Source organism: Ambystoma mexicanum, chromosome 4p (genome assembly GCF_040938575.1).
Source record: "Ambystoma mexicanum isolate Mex_15411 chromosome 4p, UKY_AmexF1_1, whole genome shotgun sequence".
Classification (NCBI taxonomy): Eukaryota; Metazoa; Chordata; class Amphibia; order Caudata; family Ambystomatidae; genus Ambystoma; species Ambystoma mexicanum.
The window spans coordinates 606,349,933-606,376,912 of record NC_090927.1 but is presented as its reverse complement, the minus strand read 5'-3'; the positions used below and the strand labels follow the sequence as shown (position 1 = coordinate 606,376,912).

Here is a 26,980-nt window from a genome sequence, read left to right as displayed (position 1 = left end):
CCTCGAATATTTAAAATAGCATCATCGAATTCTAGAGGGAGTAATAATTTATTTCGCAATACAGAAGCCTTGAACATACTGAAGGAGTCCAATTGTATCTTCATGCAAGAAACTTGGCGGACTGATGAACTGGTAATAGATGGGTACTGTATTTTTTTCTCAGTCAGCGAAAAGTAGCTTGGGTGGTCGATCTGCTGGAGAGTTAATGATTGCAATACGCTCCGGTCAGGAATTAACTGCTAAGATGGTATCAAACCTTCTGTATGGTGTTTTGGCAGTTGATTTATCAAGAGTGGGCACTGAGTTGGACATACTCCTACTAAACATCTACTGGCATAAGGAAGTTTGCAAATTAGAAGAAATGTTGAATGTGGTTTCAAATACAATACTGAATTGGAAATGCAGAAAGTGTAAAGGTAACATTATTTTGGCAGGGGACTTACACACCAGCCTGCAGAATGCCTGATATTGATTGGGAGATATGGGACCCAACAGCAGACACGATACTTTCAAACCATAAGTTAGTTGAAGGTAGGAAGTGGCATGTGCGCCTTGTCTTTAATGGGGCTCCAATTGTTGAATAGACGGGTCAATGGGGACAGGGAAGGCCACATAACTTGGCATGCAGGAGGGTCAAAATCAACCCTTGACTATGTTTTTGTTGATGGATTTTTATTTCAGAGATGTAACTATCTTCAAGCGTTTGATAATTCATGGAGCGATCACTCGATCCTGAGAGCCTCATTTAACATTGTTTTGTGTGCTAACCAAGGCAGGGGTCCCAAGGATCGCATTATAAATAGTGGGCGAAGTTGTATCCGTTGGACGGTCGTCAACATACAGAGGCTAAATTGTATCCTTGCATGTATTAAGCAACATTTAAGTGGAAGTTGGTGGTATTTAATGTGGAATACTTTGATGACTCTATGCCCGCTATAATTGATAAGGCTCCAAGTAGTACCAAGAAGACTATGAGGAAACACACTAAGGTACACTTACACACCTTTGATGAACATTTGGCTTCCAGAAAACAGGAGATAAGGCAATGTTTGAGACAGATTAATAGATCTAAAATGTCTAGAGCGATTTGTGATTACAATATAAGGATCGTAAAACAAAGGTATAGAAACCTTTGTAAGTCCCTGAGGGCAAAGATGCTCCAAAAAGATGTGGAAACAATGTTGAGTATTGTTATTAACAGGGACGTGGTGTAATTTTGGTCCCTGGCAAATGGACAGGACGTTCCCTTAGTTATCTATCTCACAGCTAAATGGTGTACTTGAATCAACATGGGTTGAGTATTTTGAGACCTTGTTTACTGGTACTAATCCTGACCCATTCATTGGTCCTAGTGGCCCTTTTGATGAGATATTGAGTTGGTCTTTTTCTATAGAAATTGAGGATATCCTTGAAATGGAATGTACTACTCATTCTATTTATGAGCATTTTGCAGAAAGGTTTTATTCCAGAATCTTGGCACACAGTCTTTGTTGTACCTATTTATAAAAGAGGCGATAGATCGAACCCGAGACATTAACAACCGATATTTGTACTCGATATAGATAGTAAAATGTGTGCCACGATTCTATTGCAGCGTTTAGAAGATTGGGCATATGCAGCCAGCCACATTAGTACATTTGAAAGGGGCTTTCGAAAGTCTTTTTCAATTAACATTAATGGCTGTGCCCTAAGATCAATTCGGGAGTTGGCCTGGCAGGATACCCTGGTTTGTACGTTTGTGGCTTCGACTGACCTCTCGGCAGGCTATGGAAGAAGTTTGACTCTTGGGGGCTGCCGTGGGGTCTATTGAAGTGGATTGTGAAACTTCACGAGAATACTGGAATTCAGGTTTGCTTGAATAAAATAGGGAATATGTCAAGGAGAATCTCGACTAGTTTAGATTTAAGGCATTGGTGCTTTTTGGCCCCCTGTCTTTTTAACCTATATGTGTCTGATGTAGTGGACTGTCTGGCTCCTGTTGCTTTTGTGTCTCCAAAAACTGGCAAAGCGAAAATAGTATGGATGGCATATGCAGACGATTTTCCTTTGTTTGATAATACTAGAGTTGGTTTGCAAATATTATTGCCAACTTTTGAGAACTATGCCAAAGATAACAGTCTTTTAATTAATCCTGCTAAGACAAAGATATTAAAACTGACTAAAGATAGGAAGAAAGCATTGTAGGGTTGGATGTTATCTAATGTTGTGATTAAGTGTTCACCAAGTATAATTTACCTGGGTGTTCACGTTGTTACTCAGCCCTTGAAGGTAAATCTCTGCTCCTATCTACTTCAGAAGGCACAGTGCCCTGTAAATCAAATAGTAAAGTTTGATAGGAAATTCGGGAGGTTCTCTATTAAACCGGCATTGTCTTTCTATGTAGGGAAAATGGTACCAAAGTTGATCTACATTGCAGAATTAGGGTTGAGAGACTCCTTTAAATGTTTGGATCTAATAGAGGAGGCACTGTGGCGGCGCATTCTAACCCTTCCAAAATCAGTTGTGTTTTCTCTGAAAATAAGAGTTAACTGGCGATTATTGTACCTTTATAGGAAAACTATTGACTCTCACGAGGGTTCGTTATAGTTCGATATCAAACAAGTCATGGTTAATGTTTCCTCCTTGGAGTAAAGTCAAACTATCCTGTACACTTGATGAACTTCTGTGAAAAACTATTGAATCAAGTGGGTTTGGGGAAAGAAGAACTAATGCTGAATCGAGGTAAGGTAACCAATCTCCTTTATGATCTTGATTGAGTGAAAACGATTGATTCCTTTCATGCCTATCCATGAAGAGGGATTGTTGCTATGTATTTGAATCTTTACCTCAATCACTTCTTTAGGTCTCTTAATGTAAAGTTTAGACTGAACGTATTGCCTACAAGGGAGATTCTGTTTAGGAGAGGTGTGATTGATCAATCAACAGCAATATGCAGATTTTGTAAGGACGGTAAATCTGTAGAAACTTTGAGACATCTAATTATTGAATGTACTGTGCTAAACATACTTAAAATGACTTACCTCCCAAAATTGCTTTTGGGGAATTGACTGGCATAACAAGGGAAATCTCTGTAAATTGCTGAGAATAGATCAGATCGGGTATCTGTAGCAGCATTTTAAAATTTCTTATGTATTTATTCAGTGTGAATAAGGGCCTGTTTAGTGATCAATTGGGTCGGATTCTTTTAACTGTGATTTTGTGTAATTGAGAATTGTTTTCTTATATATTGTTTTTTTTTTAAATCCTTCTTATTTGTAAAGGTTTTTTGTAAACAATACACAGTAAAATAAAAAAATAAAAAAAAGATGGCCTTATCATAGAAAGATGCCACATTTTTTAACATATTGGGGAAACATCTGTATTAATGTATCTGTTACTTTTTTATTTACTCTGTACCTTCACTTTCATGAGATTACAGTTCAATCAGCCGTGTACTGTCTGATAGCATATCCCCTTTGTTACTTGTATCCTACGTCTTGAAACATCTATTCAGAACTGTACCTTGAAGCAGGACCAATGATTGTCTGAGGCGGACATTCTCCCTTGTTGTGTGCGTTAGCTTCCTTTTCAGGCTCCTTATTTTGGCACAAAGTTCTAATTTGGATAAATGATACATTGGATCGTCTTCATCGCTGCTGCTTTCACCATACAGTAGGGCATTTGGAGGGTAATTTTCTTCCTGAAATATGATAAATATGTTTAGGGTGTGTGGACCACGCCCTCTCCCACAGACCAATTACCACAATATGACTAGTCATCTCTACAGTGCACTACTGTTGTTTACAACATACCCTTGCCTAGAAGAAAAAACATTACTTATGATACAAAACATAATTGATAAAATGAGTTCTGTCCAAAGAGTATGTTATGCTATATTAGTGGAATTTGTATCATGCACCACTGCTATTTGCATGGTCTCCAGGAACTCTGACAGATCTGAAAATAAACTAAACTACAACTCCCAGCAATAGTCGGGCCTTAAAACAACGTTGGTGGCATGTTAGCACCAGAGCGTTTGTCAGGCCTTTTAGTGCCAGTGTATTTAAACACTCGTCCTGATCACGGTTGCTTTACTGTTTTTTTATGGTGGGGCGCTGTGTCAAGCTTTGTATGAAATTGAATTGAATGAATGGCATTTGACCCTAAAAACATTGCACTCTGAGCTACTGGGGATTTATATCAGTGGACTTGTACTAGTGTGCATTCCTTAAGTAACTGGTAGTATTAGATTCAGTTTGCTCGTGAGGAAAGCTTGTTTTATCGTGTTAGCTTATTTTAATTTCTAGCAGATCTCCTGCTGCTTCCATGTTTTTGTAAACTTATTTCCTGAAACATCTAGATTCGAAAGTGCACACAGTCTTCTTCCGTGCTTCTTTGAAGACTGTGCACCTTTCTGTTCGTCGCGCGCACTACATGAGAAACTCAAACTCTTGTAGTTCAGTAAAACCACAACTAAACTACTACTCCCAGCACTAACCGTGCCTTAATATAACATAGGTGGCACGTTAGCACCGGCGCGTTTGACAGGCCGATTAGTGCCGGTTGGTGCAAGGTGGTGCTCTACTGTCTTCAACTTTACGTTCCCTGGACTAGGAAACACTTGTTCTCTCCGCTCCTTGCTTGTTTGCAAGGTAAGTCCACTTTACAGCATTACATTATTTAAGATTGCTACTAGTATGACCCCAGCACCCAGGGCTAACTATCAATGTAGAGTTGTGGAAATTCTAGTAAAGTTTAAAGCTCTTGCACTGGTGCCTGCCCCTGAAACGACTAGCGCAGTGGATGTTCCACAACCTAGCCATATCCGGTACTCACCTAATAGCAATAATAACACCATGGCTAGTGCAAATGAAACTCTGCCTCAAGACCCACTTGGACATTCATGCTGTCAAACTATGGATTGAGATCAGTCCCCTATGCCGCATAGGGCCGGTACAGACAAGGAAAAGACCCTGACCCCCTCGCCGTCGAATAACAACACAACTGACAACTCTAACCTGATCAGGATTGAGAACCAAGTTAAACTTGGCGTCAACTTCTCCTCGTCTGTGCATATCAAACATGCTTCCAGTTATAATGTCTTGAAGCCCCCACAAAACAATATGCTCACCATTGCCCTTTTGAATACCCGGTCCCTAGTCCCACATGGGGCAGAGGTCGCAGACCATTTCATTATGATTGCAAATCAGACATGTTTGCAACCACTGAAACTTGGCTACATGACACTGCCCAACTAGCTGCAGACGACTCAGTTCCAACAGGTTATAAAAGGTATAGAACAGATCGTATTGGGCAATCAGGGGGTGGTGTGGCACTTATTACAACAGACTCTTTTGACTGTCACACTTTCAACCTACCTAACATGGAGGGATGTGAAAACCTATTTATGAAAAAAAAACAACCAGAATATTTCCCTATCAATACTTATACATTATAAACCTCCTCAGAACTTACCCCTATTTGAGGAACAGCTCACCACCTTATTGAATGATGACACAAAACCCAACTCTCCCATAGTTGTTCTGGGGACTTCAATTTATGGGCCGAAGACTCCTCTGATGCCCAAGTTAAATCACTACTGTCCTCCATGAAAACCATTGGTTTTATCCAAATGATAAACAATCCTAATTACCAGGGTGCTCACACCTTGGTTTGGATATTGACACACAAACTAGATTGCAGGGCTGTTGACATCCTGCCCTGCCCATGGTTCGACCACTTCCTGATCAATATGACTGTAGTATTGCCAACAGCTCCACCTAGATTTGACACGAACCTGAGGACAGTGAAAAAATTGAGAAATGTTTCAAATGTTTCATCGCTTAACTTCTCCACTCTACTAGCCAGTAAATTAAATACCACAGAAAGATTTGAGAAAATCACTGATCTTGTGCTCCACCTTTCCTCAGCTATTAAGGCCACCTGTCATGATCTCTGCTTCCAAAAGGTCAGGGTTTTCCCAACTCCCTTGGAAGCAGATCCATAACCCAGGTTCCGAGTGCCAACCAGTCCCAATTGGGACCTTTTGGACCCAGTCCTGGCGCCAGTGGCACCAGGCTCATAAATATGCCCAGTCCCAGCGCTGGAAGCGCCGGGCTCATAATGCTTGGGTGGACTTACCTGCAGCAGACCATGCTGCTTACTTGCCTGCCAGTTGAGCCTCTGATCCTCTTCTGTTTGGAACTACTTTTCCTGTTGGGTGGGGCAGGAGCCACTCCCTAGATTCAGAACACTGGAACTCTTCTGGAAAGCAGGAACTCTTTTCTTACCTAGGCGTGGCTGTGGAAGGAGACACCTAAGCACTACAGGAGGCTATTTAAACCACACCCGATGGATGAATCTTGCTTTGCGTTATTCTGCATCCTCTGCAGCAGAACGCTCATCGTGTCTTCTGCATCTGATCCTGGGCCTAAGGAAAAAGGCTTACCATCCTGAATCCAGTCTTCAGCAACACCTATAAAGACAAGAAAGAACAGGTTAGCATTACGGGCTTCAGTGACAGCTCTTCACTTACCTGGTCCATCGGCTGTCACCAACGCCTCGCGCTGCATTCCGGCATCTGAAAGACAAAGGCTTACCTACTCTTCGCACGCTCCGGAGGCCTTCGGCGCTGCATCCCGCATCTGAAAGACAAAACAAGGTGCGTTTAAAGACATTGGGGAACTTTAATACTCATGTGCCATTACTCCTTTCCACATCTAACCCAGTGGGTATTCCGGCAGCCTGCAGCCGCTCCGAACTTGTACCTGCAAAATAAAAAGACAGTTAGAGCGCATCGTGAAGCAGGCAACAAGCGCTTACTTACGTGCTTCCAGGCGCTTCTATTCATCACACGGGCTCCATCTTCAACTCACTTCAGCCCGTCATCCGCCATCGCCGGAACCCTGCAAAACAAGAAACATCATTACTAAAGACTTTAAAGACATTAGAATTACTCGAAACTTACCGTTCGTGCAGTAAACGACGGACAGCAGTCCTCTGAAGTCAGGAGGCCTGCTCCCCTTATCCAGTGAAGAAACTGGTTACAGCACCCTGCCCCGAGGCAGATGGAGAGCACGGCGTTCACTTACCTAAGACATCTTACCCTTCAAGTCAGACATACAGTGCACAGAGGTCCAGCCCAAAGAGCCAGCCGTGTGTTACACATCACCTTTGAAGATACAGTATACGCCCAGTCAAGACCGGCGCCTCTACGGGAATCAGGTGAGCGTTACAGAACGCAAAGCCTACCACAAAACTCCCGTCCAGGCGCTATGGAAACCTCGGATACCGACCAGCTAGCCCAGTTACTTGGGGAACTAACGGCAGAAGTGCATGCAGCCCGTCAGGAAACGAACGCTCTAAGAAGGGAACTGATTATTTCCAAGGAGCGAACAGATGATCTCGCTAGACAATTGCTACAGTCACAAGCCGGACAGACCCCGTTACCCGCATCTGGGGGAAATCTTCCTTCTACATCCTCTATGAATCCAGTGCAGATCAACCTACCTGGGAATGTACCTCTGGCTCCGCCCGAACGATTTTCTGGTGACCCAAAGAGGTTTGCAGTATTTATCAATCAGTGCCGGTTGCATTTCTTATGCCGGCCAGCAGCCTTTCCAACTGATCAAGCTAAAGTAGCTTTCGTGCTTTCGTACCTTAGTGGCAATGCGGCAGACTGGTCGATCCCTCTAGTAAATCAAGATGATCCGGTCCTCCATGATTTTCAAGCTTTTCAGCTCAGTATGGAAAAACTGTTCGCAAGACATTCACAGGGGCAGGCCTTGGACAATGAGCTTCTTTCGTTGCGACAAGGTAATCAAGACCTTTTGGCTTATATTGCGTCTTTCAACAGACTGATAGTGGAAACTCAATGGCCTGAGGGCAAAAGGATTACGCTGTTTTATAGAGGTCTACGTGGAGAGCTCAAAGATGTGTTAGCCCAAGTAGTGAATCCCCACAAGATTGTTCGGACTATATAGACTTAGTCGTTCAAATAGATCACAGACTGCAGAACAGGAAGGCCGATCGTTCCAAGTTTGATGCTCGAGTATTTTCCAAACCGCCAACTCCTTCCAAAGGAGTAGACTCCGGGGAACCCATGCAAATAGGGGGTCTGAAAGGTCCTCTAACACAAAAGGAGCGGGAAAGGAGAAAACAGTTGCAATTATGCCTCTATTGCGGAAACTTAGGGCACTTTCTTCGAGACTGTCCGGTGAAACCTGCCAAGAAGGCAGTAGGAGCTGCAGTTACCAAAGTTACAAACTCTGAGCAGGGAAACGACCTCGCCCGACAAGAATAGAGGTCCTCTTGCCGAGCGTGAAAACCAGTTCCGTGACCTCGCATTTCGTGATACCTATGGTCCTCATTAGCCCTGATAATCCGGATCGATTACATGCAATTGAAGCTTACGTCGACAGCGGTGCCATCGGCAATTATGTGGATCATGAAATGGTTTTGAGGATGAATCTAACTCTTTGTCCCAAGGCTATAAAGGACGTCATTACTACGGTGGATGGTACGGAGATAGCCTCCGGGCCAGTAACGCATACCACTCAAGAGGTGACGCTAGTAAGTCAAGATGGACACCATGAGAAGATCGTGTTCGATGTGATCAAGGCCCCTCAGTTTCAGATTATTCTAGGAATACCTTGGTTAGAGAAACACAATCCTCTGATCGATTGGCGAGCAAGAACGGTCCAGTTTCCAGAATGTGTCTCTACTTGTCACCCTCTACCTGGTGTTGCACTGGCAGCAATTTCTTCAGAGACTCCCCAGTTACCTCCCGAATACCTAGAATACCAAGATGTTTTCCGGAAGGATCAGGCTAACTCTCTACCTCCTCATAGGTCTTATGACTGCCAGATAGACCTGATACCTGGATCTACTCCTCCTTGTAGTAGAATGTATGCCCTCACTGAGCCTGAGAACCTTCACCTTCGACAATACCTGGATCAATACCTGGCAAATGGGTTTATTCGTCCTTCCAAGTCCCCTGCTTCTTCAGCTTTGTTCTTCGTTCCAAAAAAGGAAGGAGACCTTAGAACTTGTATAGATTATCGCTCCCTGAACCAGATCACCGTTAAGAATAGATATCCGTTACCTTTGATCCCTGAACTCCTGGACCAAGTCAGAAAAGCATGCATATATACAAAGCTGGATCTTAGAGGAGCTTACCACTTGGTACGAGTAAAAGAGGGCGATGAATGGAAGACGGCCTTCCGCACCAAGTATGGGCTATTTGAATATCAGGTCATGCCCTTCGGACTTTGCAATGCCCCGGCCGCCTTTCAATATTTTATGAACGATGTCCTCAGAGAGCTCATAGATGTGTGTGTTGCTGTTTACATTGACGACATCCTCGTTTATTCTTCATCGGAATCTGAACATCGGAAACACGTGAAAATGGTCCTCGAAAGATTGCGTCAACACAAACTTTTCGCTAAGTTGGAAAAATGTGTTTTCAACGTGACTGAAGTTGAATTCTTGGGATTCATATTATCACCTGGCGGAGTGCGTATGGATTCAAAGAAGGTCGATGCAGTTCTCAAATGGCCATCACCATCCTCCGTAAAAGGTGTGATAAGCATGTTAGGCTTCGCTAACTTTTACCGCAGGTTTATCCCCGAATTCTCTCGAATAGTCCAGCCCATCACTGCCTTGTTAAAGAAAAACAAACGTTTTGAATGGTCTACCGAGGCGGAACAAGCTTTCCAGGATTTGAAGACTAAATTTATCTCTGCACCAATCTTAAAACACCCTCGCCCCGAACTCCCCTACATCGTGGAAACTGATGCTTCAAGCCTTGCCATGGGGGCAGTTCTATCACAAAAGGACCCGGTAACCAATCAGTTGCATCCCGTGGCATTTTGGTCCCGCAAATTCTCGCCTCCTGAAATTAATTACACGATTACTGACAAGGAACTTCTGGCTATCAAGTCTGCCTTTAAGGCTTGGCGGCATTATCTGCTGGGGGCCCGACACACCGTTACTGTGATTACGGATCACCGAAACCTGCAATATTTGAAAACGGCAAAAGCCCAATCCTCTAGACAACTCCGTTGGGCATTAGTCTTTGCCGAGTTTGACTTCATAATTACCTATCGACCTGGTACAAAGAACGGTAAAGCTGATGCCCTTTCTCGGATGGGAGTGGAAGAACACTTGATCAACCCTAAACCTGTACCAATCATTCCTGAACAAAGAATTCTGGGTGTAATCGCCACAGAATCCATAGAGGAAGTTAAGGATAAAGCCAGGCAACTTGTAACTCCAGCAGACATACAGAATTGGCATCTGCAGGGAAAGGACTTTGCAGTAAAGGACAACTTATTGTATTTCCAAGAACGATTATACCTACCCAGCACAGATTTACAGAAAAAAGTAATCTCTTGTTATCACGATTCTTTAATGGAAGGACATCCCGGTATGGCCAAGACCTCGGAAAAGATCAAGCGCTACTTCTGGTGGCCGTCTTGGAAAAAAGATATCAGAGACTTTATAATGTCCTGTGGAGTATGCGCCCAAAACAAGAGTCAAAAGGAAAGACCAGCAGGCCTCTTACGCCCTATTGACATCCCACCTCGCCCTTGGCATACGCTTTCTATGGACTTCATCACCGATCTACCTCCATGCTCCGGATACAATACGATTCTAGTAATCGTGGACTTATTCTCCAAGATGGCGCATTTCATTCCGCTCAAAGGCTTGCCAACAGCAGCAACTCTGGCCCGAGAATTTCTCGAAAACATCGTCCGACTGCACGGTTTTCCTTCGGTTCTAATTTCGGATCGAGGTAGTCAATTTATTTCTCATTTTTGGCGAAGTTGCTGTCGGTCGGCTCAAATTGATGTGAGACTATCGACCAGTCACCACCCTCAGACCGACGGACAAACCGAGAGGACCAATCAAACTCTGGAACAGTATATACGCTGCATGCTGCAACAAACTGAAACAACTTGGAAAGACATCCTTTGGATAGCCGAATATGCCTACAATAACTCTGTCCATTCGGGAACTGGGAAAACCCCGTTTTTTCTTTTGTACGGCAGTCACCCTCGAACCTCGGAGTTGGATCCCCTCCAAGATCTTGAAACACCAGCAGTAGACTACCTGCATTCTACAATCACCCAAGCCTTTAAGGAAGCTGTTTCTCACCTTCAAAGGGCTAAAGAACAATACAAGAAAGGAGCAGATCAACATCGGAAGGAAGCCCCTCAATATCAAGTAGGGGATCAAGTCTGGTTATCCACCAAATATCTACCTCTAAAAGGGCCACGCACATTCAACCCAAGATACCTTGGTCCCTATTCCATCACTACCATAGTAAACCCAGTAGCGGTCAAGTTGGACTTGCCCCCGCACATGAAGATACATCAGGTCTTCCACGTCTCTCTATTAAAACCCGTGCAACCTCAAACCCGACTAACTAAATCTCCAAAACCTATCCTAGTTGATGGAGAACTCGAGTTTGAAGTCAAAAGCATTCTGGACTCCAAGATCTCCAAATCTAAACTATTTTACCTAATTGACTGGAAAGGCTACGGCCCCCAAGAGAGATCCTGGGAACCTGCTGAATATGTCCACGCTCCTCGCCTAATCAAAAGATTTCACCGAACATTTCCTGACAAGCCAAAACCCCCGCAGAAGCCCGGTTTGGGAGGGGCCTTGAGGGGGGGTACTGTCATGATCTCTGCTTCCAAAAGGTCAGGGTTTTCCCAACTCCCTTGGAAGCAGATCCATAACCCAGGTTCCGAGTGCCAACCAGTCCCAATTGGGACCTTTTGGACCCAGTCCTGGCGCCAGTGGCACCAGGCTCATAAATATGCCCAGTCCCAGCGCTGGAAGCGCCGGGCTCATAATGCTTGGGTGGACTTACCTGCAGCAGACCATGCTGCTTACTTGCCTGCCAGTTGAGCCTCTGATCCTCTTCTGTTTGGAACTACTTTTCCTGTTGGGTGGGGCAGGAGCCACTCCCTAGATTCAGAACACTGGAACTCTTCTGGAAAGCAGGAACTCTTTTCTTACCTAGGCGTGGTTGTGGAAGGAGACACCGAAGCACTACAGGAGGCTATTTAAACCACACCCGATGGATGAATCTTTCTTTGCGTTATTCTGCATCCTCTGCAGCAGAACGCTCATCGTGTCTTCTGCATCTGATCCTGGGCCTAAGGAAAAAGGCTTACCATCCTGAATCCAGTCTTCAGCAACACCTATAAAGACAAGAAAGAACAGGTTAGCATTACGGGCTTCAGTGACAGCTCTTCACTTACCTGGTCCATCGGCTGTCACCAACGCCTCGCGCTGCATTCCGGCATCTGAAAGACAAAGGCTTACCTACTCTTCGTGCGCTCCGGAGGTCTTCACACTGCATTCCGGCATCTGAAAGACAAAAGCTTACCAACTCTTCGCACGCTCCTGAGGCCTTCGGCGCTGCATCCCGCATCTGAAAGACAAAACAAGGTGTGTTTAAAGACATTGGGGAACTTTAATACTCATGTGCCATTACTCCTTTCCACATCTAACCCAGTGGGTATTCCGGCACCCTGCAGCCGCTCCGAACTTGTACCTGCAAAATAAAAAGACAGTTAGAGCGCATCGTGAAGCAGGCAACAAGCGCTTACTTACGTGCTTCCAGGCGCTTCTATTCATCACACGGGCTCCATCTTCAACTCACTTCAGCCCGTCATCCGCCATCGCCGGAACCCTGCAAAACAAGAAACATCATTACTAAAGACTTTAAAGACATTAGAATTACTCGAAACTTACCGTTCGTGCAGTAAACGACGGACAGCAGTCCTCTGAAGTCAAGAGGCCTGCTCCCCTTATCCAGTGAAGAAACTGGTTACAGCACCCTGCCCCGAGGCAGATGGAGAGCACGGCGTTCACTTACCTAAGACATCTTACCCTTCAAATCAGACATACAGTGCACAGAGGTCCAGCCCAAAGAGCCAGCCGTGTGTTACACATCACCTTTGAAGATACGGTATACGCCCAGTCAAGACCGGCGCCTCTACGGGAATCAGGTGAGCGTTACACCACCTCAGACTTACTGGCTCCTGAAATAAACAAGATAATAAAATCAGAAGCAAGAAAGAAATCATGGTTCAATGATAGTATCACCAAAGCAAGAAGGACAAAAAAAGCATGCGCGCATGAATGGAGAAAGAACCCTAGCCCTCTATCACTAGGGAAATACAAAGAAGCAGTACATGCCTTTAAGAAAAGCATTATCAAGGCTAAAGTGTAAAAGTACAATTTCCGGATTGACAATGCAAAGTCTAGTTCTAACAAACTATTTAAAATTCTAAAAGAATTTGAGAGTCGTACATCTCCTTTCCCTTCTACAAAAAAGGACTTACCTTGGTGTCAATCTATTCAGAACAAATTCTCGACCAAGACTTCCGCTCCTAGGCTGGCTATTGCTAAACAGCAGCTCAGCTTAGCGTCGGTTGAAAACCAAGATTTTGTGAACATTTTAGCTGGGAATATCATCAACCCACCCACTCCTAAATTTGAGTTTTGCATCTGTCCAGAATTAGCAATTCTGAACTTAGTGAAAAAACTTAAGTCCACATCTTAAGCTTAGCTTAGCATCGGATGAAAACCAAAATGTTGTGATCATTTTAGCTGGGAATATCATCAACCCACCCACTCCTAAATTTGAGTTTTGCATCTGTTCAGAATTAGAAATTCTGGACATAGTGAAAAAACTTAAGTCCACATCTTGCCATGGAGATGTCTTCCCTACCAACATCCTGAAGGGATCTCTGAATGTTCACATTCCCTGGATTACCGGAATGGTTGATATGTCCTTCAGGAATGGGATTGTGCCTGCCTCCTTGAAGGATGTTTGGATAACTCCCCTCCTAAAGAAAACTACCCTTGACCCAGCCATACCCAAGAACTATACTCCAATTACCAACGTTCCCTATCTATTGAAAATCATAGCTAGAGTAGCGTATCTACAGCTACAAAAATTCATAGAGGAGAATGAGATCCTGAATGCCCATCAATCCGGTTTCAGAGCCGAACATGGTACAGAGAAGGCTATATTGGATCTCAAATCTTATATCACAGGGATCATATAATAAGGTCGCCCAGCCCGACTCATGCTATTGGTCTTCTCCGTAGCCTTTGATCTTACTTATCATAACTTGCTGCAGGAGAGGTTGAAAAACATCACCAATTGCTCAGAGGAGTCATGCCACTGGATCATGTCATTCTTGGAACGCAGAACATCTAGAGTGGCAGTAGAGAACGCCCAGGCATTACCAATCTCTTCCACCTGCGGAGTACCACAGGGCTCTTGCCTGTTCCTGATCCTGTTCAATATCTACAACAGACTCATTCTTGACCTTCTGGACAGACTGGGTGTGAAATACGCGAACTACGCAGAGACACCCAGGTACTTTTTGAGCTTACTGGGATACAGTCTCAAGACCCCAAAATTGCGAATGGAGTTTACCTGGAAATGCAATCATGGATGGCACAGAACACCTTAGCTCTGAATAGTGCACAGACTAAACTTCTAATTATTGACTCTGGCCCCTGCTTGAGAAAATGTGTTGACCTGTATGCCCGTTTCATCATCACAGGGATTCAAATTCCAGTCAGTAAATCTGTAGAAACACTGGGTGTTATGCTTGACCACGAGCTGTCCATGAAACAACATGTTTCACAAACCTGTACCTCTTGTGGCCATGTGATCAAATTAATCCATCAAATCTCCCTCTCTCTTTCCACAGAAAACCGATCTCTACTGGCAACTGCTCTAGTCAATTCCTGTCTACACTACTCAACAGTTTTTTGGCCTGCACCTCAGAGACTAATTTACAAGCCTGCAGACCTCTCAAATGGTGCTATCAGAGCCATTTATGGCCTAACCAGATGAGAACTTATCTCTTCCTTCAGGAAAGCACTACACTGGTTACCCATTAAACAAAGAATTAGGCACAAGATTTTATCTTTGAGCTACAAATGTCAGCACAAGGCAGCCCCCCGGTACCTGATGGACAGAATCTTCTCTAAACAATCTGTTCTAATAACACCCACCCTCTGAATCAATCACACTTTCAGGGAATGGAATCCGCTTCCGCTGAGCATAAGAGCCTCATCCTCCATGATGATCTTCAAGAAGTCTATGAAGACCCTCCTCTTCAACTCAGCTGACTAATCATACTGTTACTAGCCCTTTCTCTCTCTGGCATCCTCTTCTCTTTTATGTCCTCTGAGGCCCCCGGGTGTGTAGCTTTAACAAAAATTAAAATAAATAAATAAAAGAGGGGTTGGTTTGTTATTGGAGGAGAGGGAGAGCGCACAAGTGTTTTTGTTATGGTGTTTGTAGTTTCCATTTGGAAAAAACAATCACTATGTGTGGGTTTGCTTCTAGGTAGTCTGGGTTGGTGGGTGTGGCAGGCGTTTGTATGAATGTGGGAGGTCTTGTGTTCCCGTTTATAAGGATGCATTAGCCATGTTGAGATTTTTTTTTGGTGTTGGTGTGGGGGTATTATAGGTGTTGTGCGTCCATGGCATAGTTGGTTTTCATGCTGTATGTTTTCAGGGAAATGTACCAAAGTCTCCATAACTGCTTAGTCGCAGTCACAGCGACTTTGGTACATTTCATTTTGATGACTCCCATTACTGCGCCCAAGCAGAGTGGGGGTGTTCCCCGCTCTCCTTGGGTACAGTAATGGGAGTCAGGGGTTGCTGGAGTGTCCCACGCTTACCATTGTGGTAAGCCGGGGACAAGAATGTTTTTTTTAAAAAGGACCCTGCGGCGTCAGCTCCGACCCACATAGGTGGGAGGCACTGACGCCACTGGGATAGCAGGGAGTCGGCGGCGCACACAGAAGTATGCCGCATTCAAGGTAAGTGTGGGGGAGTGGGTAGGGGAATGCGGGCCAGGGGATGCGGGCAAAGTGATCAATCTGATCACTGCAATGCGCCGTAATTGGTGTCAATATTTTCGACGGAGCAGTTGTGGGCACCACAGTGATCACATGGATTAATTTGCAGGAGTTTGGATGGTTTTAGTATGGGTTAGTGAGGGAAAGAGAGTGGAATCCTTTTGGCATTGGGTTAAGTCGCAGTCACACAGGTAGCTTGTTGGATAACTGAAAATCAGTGTGCCGTGGTGTGACGAATCTGGGAAATTCGTCCATTCTTCCCAGAGGGAGCCACCCCCTTTGAGGCTAGGAAGATGAGCCGCTAAGCAAGACCCTGCCTAGGGGACTGGGAAAGGGAGACTTCACTGGGAGTGACTGCCCTATATGGAACAAGGACTCCCATTCCTACAGGAACTCCCTATAAAGAACAACGTGTCTGCTATATTGGAATAGGAAAGACTGATATTATTGCTGTGGATTGGCATACCCAAAATACTAACATTATTCCCAGACATTTGGCTGAAGGCAATGCTGGGATTTCTGTGAAGGCAACAGTTGATGGAGATTAATACGCCCCGCTGAAAGACAGAGGCGAGAATAAAGAGACGAGCACGGTAGAATGGAGGAGGAAGACTCCTATGCAGAGGCAAGGCTCTGACATGAGAATGTCCTCTGGAGGCGGAGATGCGCTACAACGTGGAGCCAGTGGTAGCATGGAGAGAAAGCAGACCGAGAGAGAGACACCGGAAGGCTGGCATTGCAAAGTGTGAAAATGCTGAAACAGAGCCAGAGATGGGGATGGTAGAGAGACACTCTCGCCTTGTGGCACGACCACACACCAGCCGTGGTGGGCCAGGGGCCCGTTAACTGACACTGAGACCAGGCTGCCACTGAGAGATGAAATCCCCATCTGTGTGTGAAGACTGCCGAGCCAGGCAGGCATAAGGAGGCGAATGCTTCTGGGAAGGTAAAGCTGGGGAGCGGGACGGACACGTCCCAAAATTAAGCAAAGCTGAAAGCAAAAGGGGCTTAACTAAAGAGAGCGAGACAAGAAGCTGGAGAAGCAAAAAGGTTACGGGAGCCTGACAAACCCAATCGCTGGACACGGGCAGATGCTCAAGAGAGACCCTGCTGAGTTGGGTAAATCAGAGAGTCAGGAGGCTTTGGGGATCCCTAGAATAATAAGTACAACACTTGGAAAACAGGAAACCTAGACAGTTCAAGTACTCACTCCTAAATTGAGCTGTTGAATCCAAAAGGGTTGCAGGAGCCTGGAAGCCTGATGGCTGGACACAGACAGACACCCAAGAGAGAGACTGCTGAGTTGAGCAAATCCGAGGGCCAGAAGGCATAGGAGAGCCCTTGAAAAATAAGCAACATTTTTCAACAGTTGGAAAACAGGGAACTTGGAGGGTTCAATTAATCAATCATAAATCAAGAACAATTTGAAAGGCCTTGTCCAAGTTGGTGGAATCACACTAAGAGAATCATTTCTCCCTTGAAGGAACTGGACGTATTGGATTTGTGTGAAGACTTAAACATTGTTTAAGCAACCTGAAGAGAGGACTGAAATCATTAATTTGATAGACTATTGAAAATCCATGTTAGACTGATAAACAGTATTTGGGAGCAACCCAAGTAGCTTCGGCCAGAAGAAGTCTGACTGGAAAGCCAACTGCTCTGGCTGATTGTTATGTTAAGTAGTCTCTAAAGGTGGTAGGGCTAGACAGTGGTTAGGTTTCAGACTGAGGACTAATTTTGATTTGACCAGCACCCTTAGCTTAGTTTTTAGGCAGGGAAAAATCCCTCATAGCAATAGGGACTGTGAAGGCATCAGAAAGCAGACACAGACAACTGAGGAAAGGTTTGGCTGCAAATGTTTATTTAAAATCACAAAGAGGTTGGGCTAAGGCCTATCTTGCCCTATGCTAAGGTGGGATTCCCTACCTAACTAAAGCTAATGATAGTCTGTTCCAGGAAGTCCAAACTAAATGTCCGTTGGTGTCCAAAACCTATGCTTGCCCTCCCATCTATTTGTTCAAACAGTGTAAGGATGTCAGCATTAACTGAAAAAGTGTTCAAGCAAAAGTTCAGAGCTTCCTCGAGCTCTACGTGGAAAGGGGTTCTTCCTTCTCCAGGATTACAAATAGTTCACTTTCAATCACAAGGGGTTCCCTTCCCCAAAGCTTTCAAATATCTCACTGTTTTCACAACAACACAGTTACTCTGGATTCTTCCCAGCTTTCAGTCTTTCTGATTCTTTCATCAATATCATGAAGTTCAACTCTTTAAGTTCACAATGTACAGGCCTCTCTGGATATTCAACCATAAACATATAGAGGAGTCAAGTGGCTTCTCTTTAGAGGGGTGTATTCTGTCCAGTTGGAGTTGTCGGACCACACAGTCTACCCATTACAGGTCACACAACCAACACATCTGCTTGGCTTCTTTTCCAAAGTTACATCCCCACTGCCTCTGCTCAACAGTGGCATTCTTGCAGTTCTTTTCAACACTTGTTTTGCCACCATTCACTTGTTGAATTCTCAAGTGTTCTTTATAATGTTGCCACAGTATCAACTTTCAACTTGCACAGTTCCTCTTTTCCTTATGGCTCTTACCAATGCTTGCTTTTCTCAGTTTATACAATTCACAGTTCTTTATATTCATTACTAATGCTTGCTTTCTTTACTTTCCATGATTCACAGTTCCTTTGTATCAGGAAACACTTTTCTCTGCTTTCCACACATGTGGCATTCCGTCATTATAACTTTCAGTTGGTTCAGTATTCAAAATTGCAGTTCATTCATATTCAAAACAACGCAATCACAAATTCCCAATTCACTCTCCTGCTGAGAATTTTCATCCAGCTCACTAGCTCCTCAACACTTTCAAATGTACTGCTTCTTTGGCCCTTCTGCTGCCTTTATCAATGACACTACAATTTGGTATTCTCAAAACGCTCAGTTCCTTAACCTTCACATTTCATAGGAATCACATATCCGTGGTTTACATTTCTGGACCGGCAATCACATTGCCTTTGCTGTCACTCACTCACTCGCGAGCGGTTCGACCTACCTTTAGCACGCAGCTCGCACCACAGTGTCCCGGAATCATTTAGCCTCACTTGACTCACCGGGTATGCTGTCTTTGTCTGCCCTTCTTCGCATTGGTCGGTTCCTCATGGCTGCTGCTGTTGCCGGCTCGGCAAGCCCCTCTTCCTGGGTCTCTGACAACTCAGGCTACCGGAGAGGGAATCCTCTTGACTCTGGGAGGTTGGTAACCTGACCCTGCCACAGGAGACCTTCCGGAAATGGCAGCCATGATCCACTTACGCTGCAACGGCTCTGCAGCACCTCAGCATTTCGGATACACATCTCCCTGCCTTCACCTTCGGCTTCTCTGTCTACAAGCACTCCACCAATTCGCTCTCTCTCAAGCCTCACCTGAGCGGGCCATTAAAACCACCCTATTAGCTTCAGGTGCAGGCCATTTGCATTTTTTTTCAATGGTCTTGGTACTCAGCATCCTTCTTCCTCGTCCCAGTACCAGAGTGGTGCCAGTGTATGTTTGAGAATGAATGTGAGTTTCTATGTGGTCTCTTCCTCATCCCAGTACCATAGTGGTATGCATTGGGAGATGATTTTCTATAAGAATAGGGAAGGGATTGGAAATATCCCACATTTGCTTGTTGATGAAAGGAAAAAGGGTGGATACTGTATCTCACCCCAGGTTGCCCCACCCCTACTCACCAAGTAGTCTCCTCCCAGGTGATCCTCCCTCGCATATCGACCCCCAAGGTTAGGATCCAAAAGCAATAGCCTTACCCTGGACACAAGGGGCGTGGGGATATTTTGGGGAAAGAAGTGAGGATGCCCTCAGATTCCTCACAGGACAGACATGCATTTTCTCTTTATTTTAAAAAAACACATTTGAAATGTTACGCTCTAATCCGACTCCTTCTTCTGGTTCACCACGTGGTCAGATATTTTTGGTCTCTCTGACAATGGCATATGGCTTGCGGGTTTTCTAAGGTTATTAAACAGCCAGCTTTTTACTGCTTTCCTGAAGATGAGTTGTACCTCTACTGTGCGTATTTCTTTGGAGAGGGATTTACAGAGTTTTGTTGAGCTGTTTGAAAATGCTGATCGACCGTATTTCAATTGCGAATAACATTGGGGTTTAAGGCATATGTCATTTCTAGACATGAGGGATCCATTTGGTTTGAAGAATGTGATGAATCCAGTGGAGTCATCACTGATTTCCCCGTGGTTGCCTCCTCCTGTGTGGCTAAGAGACGGCAGCCGCTGCCTGATCTGGATCCTTGGGGCGGCTATATAAGGAAGAAACACATGGGTGGTGCCCCCGTCGGATGAGACAAGATATTCCCCTCTTTCCCTTGAGGAAGATTCTGGAATACAAATTTCCTTAAGGGCTTGTTGTCATATAACAGGTCCATTCTATGGTGAAAGTCAGAAAACCTTTCCTATAAATCACTAAAGTCAAAATCCCATTTATGACTCAAGCACCCACAACTCATGAATAACATTTTCTGATTTTGATGTGTCTTTTTGTAAAACATTTGAACAACCACATCCAAGAAATCCAGTAATATCTATGGACTTCAACTCCCATAAACCTTCAGGTACTGAGACAAGAAAGAGGAGGAAGGAGTTTATGCAGATCAAGAAAAGCCTAAAGTCTAATGTGCAGGTTAGTTGTTTTGCTGGACCAAAAGTAAGCAGGACCTTTACAAATGGCAGAGGGACTGCAGAAGGGGGCTGTGCAGGAGATAACGAAGAACCATGTGCTTGGGCTCCTGACCGCGATGTATCCAGACCAGTGGTCGAAGTGTACGAAAAGAAGTAGTGGAACTATGTTCCCTACTGGACTGCACCGCTCCCCACAGACCCCATCACCACGCCCCCTCCTATGCACAATAAAAAACCCAAAACACATGTGCCTGGTCTTTATGGAAACGTCCTGTGCAGTGCACTGAAAGTGCAAGTTCCAACCTCTTCCTACACTTTTATTTTAAAACGAAACCGCTCCAGAATGGTTTCGTTTTAAAATAAAAGTATAGGAATGGTCAAAGTCAATTAAAAGAAGTAGAGGAGAACCGCTCCCGACCGCTTCCGCCCACTTCGACCACTGATCCAGACCAGTGTGGCCAGACGGAAAGCAGAGTGAGGTGGAAGGAAAGCTGTAGAGAGGCTTGAGGCCGAGCAGAAATTCCAGGGAGCACAACCGCCCAAACAAACAGCGCCCTCCAGTCCAGGGAAGCTGGTGGTGGCTCGCAGAGCCATGGCGGACGCAGACAGAGCTTCTGCACAATCCCAAATGGGAAGCAACACCACCGTGGAAGCATGAGCAAGTTTGCCGATGCAACGAAAACCGGTGAGTCTGCCCAGACCAGTGGAGGATCGCGGGCATTACAGCACGCATGCCAGCAAATGTTTGAACGGTGTGATGTTGCAAATGACATAAAGGCAAAAAGCGTATTTAAATGCAATCAAGAAAATAAACACAAGTTCAGACACCAATGAGAACATTTGAAAGCAAACAAAACAAAATGCAGCAAGAAGTTCCAGGCAAGCATGGATGCATAAGATGTCAATGTGGGGGAGAGGGGAGAGTTGAGAGTTGAAGCAAGCAATTGCTACTATGGTACTATGCTACTATGTACCAAACACCCTAGGGTGCTTGGTACAGTCAAATTAACACTGAAACAAATAAGAAGTCTTGATAGATGAGAACACCCGGCAGTTGGGTAGCAGAGCCCGAGAGAGAAAAAAGGGGGAAGGGGTACAGAGTAAGGAAAATCCCTCACTTCGTGAATTTTTGCAGAAGACCTAGCAGACGAACACACCAGGCAATTGGGAAGCAAAGCCTGGGAGAGGTAAAAGGGGAGGAGAAAGGAAGAATCCTCACCTCGTGAACATTTGCAGAAGTCCTGGCATGCAAACATACCATGCAGTTGGGAAGCAAAGCCTGAGAGAGAAAAAAGGAGGAGGGGGAGGAAGGAAGAACCCTCACCTCGTGAACTTTTGCTGAAGTCCTGGTAACTGAGTATACGAGGCACCTGAAGTTGTATACAGAGTTTGACATTGTGGGAATATACCTTGCAAGGGAGTATACCATGGGATCTGGAAACCCCACAGAACAATTACTGGCAGGGGAGTATACCAGGAAAGTTGCAATAATAACAAGAAGAGCTAAAGAAAAACTGTTAAGGAATTCATTGTTTGATGCTAAAGAAAGACTGTTATGGAATGTATTGCTTAAAGCTAAAGAAAGACTGTTATGGGATTTATTGTTTGAATAAGAACTTTGTGCATCCAGTTCCAAAGACACAAAGAAACCGTTGGAAAAATACTTTTTGACACAATGGAATTGTTGGATAAAGAGAAGCGTTTTGCCACCCTACCTAAAAATCCAGGGGAAGGGAACCACCCTCTGGATCCAAGGATCTTTCCTTGGAAATCCCTTTTTAGTTGGAGCTATCCTTATGTTTTTAGTTGTTAACACTTTTTGCTAATATCAAGTCAAAGACATTTCCATCACTCTTTGTTGTTTTGTTTGGCTGTTTGTGTGAGGCTCAACTTAGAATGTTTTGGACACAAGGACGACTTTTAAGTTACTGGGCCGCATTATAAGTTTGCCAGTCCGGTAACAACGGTACGGTAAGCTACCGTTACCGTTGTTACCGGACCGGCAAACTACGAGTTCTGCACGCGGGTACCTTCCCGCTAGGTCTGGGCGTACCGGCACCTGCGAGCACAGCATGTCGGATGCACCAGCAGCATTCTGAATGGTGCCGGTGCATCCGACTTCCCCATTCCCATTGAGACCTATGGGACTGAAATGGGAATGGGGAGCATTTTTTTCCAGCGCCCACGAATGTGCAATTACCGGGTCTGGCAAGGCCGTAATGACTCGGTAATTGGCCATTACCGGGTGCTGGAAAAAAAATGATACCGGTGGCAGCCGTGCCGGTTTTACCGGCATGGCTACCGTGAGTATCGTAATGAGGCGCACTGACTACTTGACACAGACAGAGTCTTAGTTTTAGTTTGTCAGGTAGGGATAATCCTCTTTAGAATAGGGGTAGAGAGGTGTTTTTCCAACCCATTTCTGTTTAATAGCATGTCTGACTTTGAAAATAACATAGGTTTGTGTCCACCTCTCATTTCTGACCCCTCACAAGAAGGACATTTTATCATAAGAAGGAATTCTGCTACTTGTCCATTAATTGCTCTGTGAATAATGTGAAGTGTTTTGAAATAAAACCTTTTCTTGAATGGTAGCCAGTGTAGTGATATTACTAATAGCGTGATGTGTTTGCTGTTTTTGAGTCTAAGAAAGAGTCTTGCTGCTTGTTGTAGTTTGTTGGTGAAGTAGTCAGGCATGCCAATGTAGATGCTATTGGCACAGTCTCTTCTTGACATGACAAGTGAGATACTGGCAAGTGTTCTGTGTGAAAAAGTGATTACGGGTAATATCCATCCTATAGATTGCAGGTGGAACAAGCATTTCCTTACGGATGTGTTAACTTGCGGTTCCAGTGTTAGCTCATTGTCCATCAGGATTCTGAGATTTACAACCACTTTGAAACCGTCTGGTCTGGTTACCATTTCTGTAGTCCATGGAATGAGCAGTTGGATAGAAGGGTTGCTGGATGTTTTTAAGGGTGATTTGGCTCATCCATGCGTTGATTGATGAGAGGCATTTCACAAGAATTTGGTCTATGTCCTTGCTGGTGGCGATTTTGTAGATGGGTTGAGTGCCATCTGCATAGTTGCAGCATGTATGCCCCTGTTGTGTGAGGGTCATGAGAGGAGCCATGTAGATGTTGAAGAGTACGGGTGAGAGGGAGGAGCCTTGTGGTATACCGCATGTGAACATGCGTGAGGTGGAGCTGAAAGTGAGTAGCCAGGTGGTTTTCGTTCTTTCAGTCAGGAAGGATTTCATCCATTGTAGCACAATTTTGATTAGTTCTGATTCTTCTATTCTCTTCATGAGGGTTGCTTGTTTGACTGTATCAAAATCCGCTGAAAGGTCTAATAGTATCAGTGCAGAGGTTTTGTTGGGGTCCGATTTAATTTTTAGGTCATCCCAGATGGAGAGCAGTGCTAATTCAATCCATCTCTTAGGCCTGATACCAACTTGTGGCTGGTTCAGTAGATGGTTGGCTTCTATGTGTGTTAGGATTTGTCAATGCATGTAAGTTTCAAAAGGTTTGGATGGGTAAGGGATATTTGATATTGGTCGGTAGTTGGTGGAGTTGTCTGTGCATCCTGTGGGATCTTTGAGAAGGGATTTAATGTTCCTGTTTCCAGCGACTGGTTCTTGAACTTGCTGAAGTACTGTGCAGGCCATTCTTTGCTGAGTATGTTCTTATAGATGACTGGTGGCCAGGGGTCTGCTGTGGAGACGGTTTTACTGCTTTCCTTCAGAGGTTTAGTAAAGTCTTCTGTGGAGATCGCTGTGAAGCAGTTCAGCATTGTGGTTGCTTTTTGGTATGCGTCTGTCATATCTTTGCTTATGTCCTTGGGCATAGTGCTAATGAGTTGCTGGATGTTTAGGTATTTGTTTTTAAAGTGGTAAGTGAGGTTGTCAGATTTTCTGTGAAGGAGTGGGGATGTTATTTTGTAGTACATGTGGCATAAAATAATGTAAGAGTTGACAACCATGGAGATCCCAAGTGCGCCATAAGTACAGTATGAAACTGCTGATCAATATGTCATGTCCAAATGCCACACATGCTCATATATCTGTAATCAACACCTATGCCCATTGACTTTGCAAATGACTGAGAATATACACGGCAGCCATGGCTGATGACATTTGTTTGGAACCCCCATACACCACAGAACGAGGCCTACAATGAGGCAACAAGAAGAACCAGGCTGTACATAAAGAGAACCATTGGCCTACTGGAAGGATGTTTCTGGTGCCTCCATCAGACAGGAGGCACCATGATGTATAAGCCAGAGAAGGTGGGCAAAATAGCACTAGTGCGTGCCATGCTGTAGAACATGTGCATCAGGCAACATGTCCCCCGGCCCCAAGATGCCGGCATGGCTCCCCCAGAGGATCAAGACACACATGCCGGGGATCAATTGCCACCATGCAGTGAGCATGAAGAAGGCAGGGACAGACGTCCTGTGCGCAAGTACTGATTCACAATTTCTTTAGATCATATTTGTATATTGTTAGGTTTAAATGTCATATCATTTTGTTTATATGTGTTACAGACCTTTGGAGTGTTTATTATGCTGTGTTCCATTCATGCATACACATTCTGAGAATTCCTGCATCCTAGGATTCTCTCGGAATGGGTATGTACTGCATGCTTTGAACTGGCAGACAATTTTGCCTTTAGTACCTTAAACTGAAGGTGCCTCTGCTGCCTGTGCATAGTTTAACTTAAATAAAGCCTTTTGTTAAACTCCTTACAGCGTCTGTCCTATCCCAATACTGGCGATGAGGACGAGCCCTGCTTACACTCAGCTGTTCCCCGCCCGTAGCTGAGAAGGAAATAAAAGGAAGGATAAAGCCAGCAGCACATCCCTACTGAAGACTGCAGCACCCCCCTGTGCCCTACGAGCGCCGCTCCTCCCTGGATGGGAGTTCAGAGCGGCGCACTTTCAGCATTTTGAGCCGGTGCACCAGGCAGCAGGCGCTGCCCCACATTCCAGGTCAGAGGGGGGTGCCCAAAAATAGGGGGTGGAGCCCACATCAGCATTGGAAAAGACTCCATACTCACGTTCATGACGGAGTGTGTGTGTTTTCTCGTATGAGAACCACACAAGAGGTTTTATATATTTTGGGAAATGCTAAGGAAATCTCAAGGCCTCTAGGGGAAGTTACCACCAGGCCTCATACACGGTAGGCGGTAAGGGTTTACCGGTACCGGTAAGGGCACCGGTACTGGTAAACCCTTACCGCCTTACTACGAGTTCACTTTGCGGGACCCGAACTTAACGGCTGGTTTTACCAGCCGTTAAAGTAGGGTGCCGCAAAGGGGCCTCGGTGCTAATTACGGTACCGCAATTTGCGGTACCGTAATTAGCGCCTTCCCCATTCCCATTATGCCTATGGGGGCAAAAATGGGAATGGGGAAGGGCCTTGGTGAATGGGGAATTACTGCCCCCGCTCACCTTGGAGTAGGGCGGTAATAAAGAGGCACACTTAAATGGAGGAGAGTAAGAGCTTTATTCGAGGCCCCCGGGGTAGTCGCAGTGGAAGCACCAACTGGCGAGGCACTCTCAAATGGAATATACATGCACGAGGTTCTAAAGGGACTCGTGCATGTATTACCATAACATCTCCCCCACCTGAGGCAAAAGAAAAAAAAAGAAAAACAGGGGGGGGGGGGAAACAGAAAAGTGAAAGGGGAAAAAAGGGGGTGTCAAGTGGGAGAGGCAGAGGGAAGATGGGTAAACTGGGGTACATTAGTAATAGACATAGTCATTGTTGAAGTTTTGGATGATTTTGCGGTTCCTTCTGGACATTCTTCCAGTGGGGACTCCTTGATGCATGGAGTGAGGTCTATTATTGTCCACATGTTCAGGGAGGGATTCTCTTAGGGAATGTGAGGTGTATTGTGATGGTCTGTCAGGACTGTTGTCCTTAGATATGCTGGTCTCTTGGATGTCTTTTGTTACTTTTATGAGATCATCTCCAGACCATCTCTTTCCATCATCGAGGATGACAGACTTCCCATGACAACTCACAACTCTCTGTGGAGGTCTGAAGATGGATTCACCCTTGAGAGTTTTCTTCGGTTCTTTGACACATACCCAGTCTCCTTCACGAACCATCATCTCTTTTACTCCATGTATGGAGTCGTATTGTCTTTTGTATTTTGCTTGTTTTTCTCTTACTGTCTTTTGAAGTAGATCCATGTTCACCCTTGCTGCTCCCGTGTATAAGAACATCCACGCCGGTCTAAACCGGTTAGTTGCAACCCTACCTCGCATGAGGGTGAAGGGCTCTATGTTTGTGGTGGTGTGTGGGGTTGTTCTATATGCATGTAAAGCTTCTTTGAGGGTTTCTCTCCACGGGAGGTTGTTGGCCGTGGCCAGTTGAACTACGCTCTTCACGAGCCTGTT

At 44.9% G+C, this 26,980-nt stretch overlaps 1 protein-coding gene across 1 annotated transcript in view; it reads right to left on the bottom strand.

The window, feature by feature from the left end:
- BEND6 (BEN domain containing 6) overlaps nt 1–26,980 on the bottom strand; it is an 886,671-nt gene that overhangs the window by 620,076 nt on the left and 239,615 nt on the right. Inside the window, exon 3 of the mRNA XM_069606174.1 lies at nt 3,502–3,679. Coding sequence (XP_069462275.1) covers nt 3,502–3,679 — 178 coding nt within the window. The remainder of the gene's footprint in view (nt 1–3,501; nt 3,680–26,980) is intronic.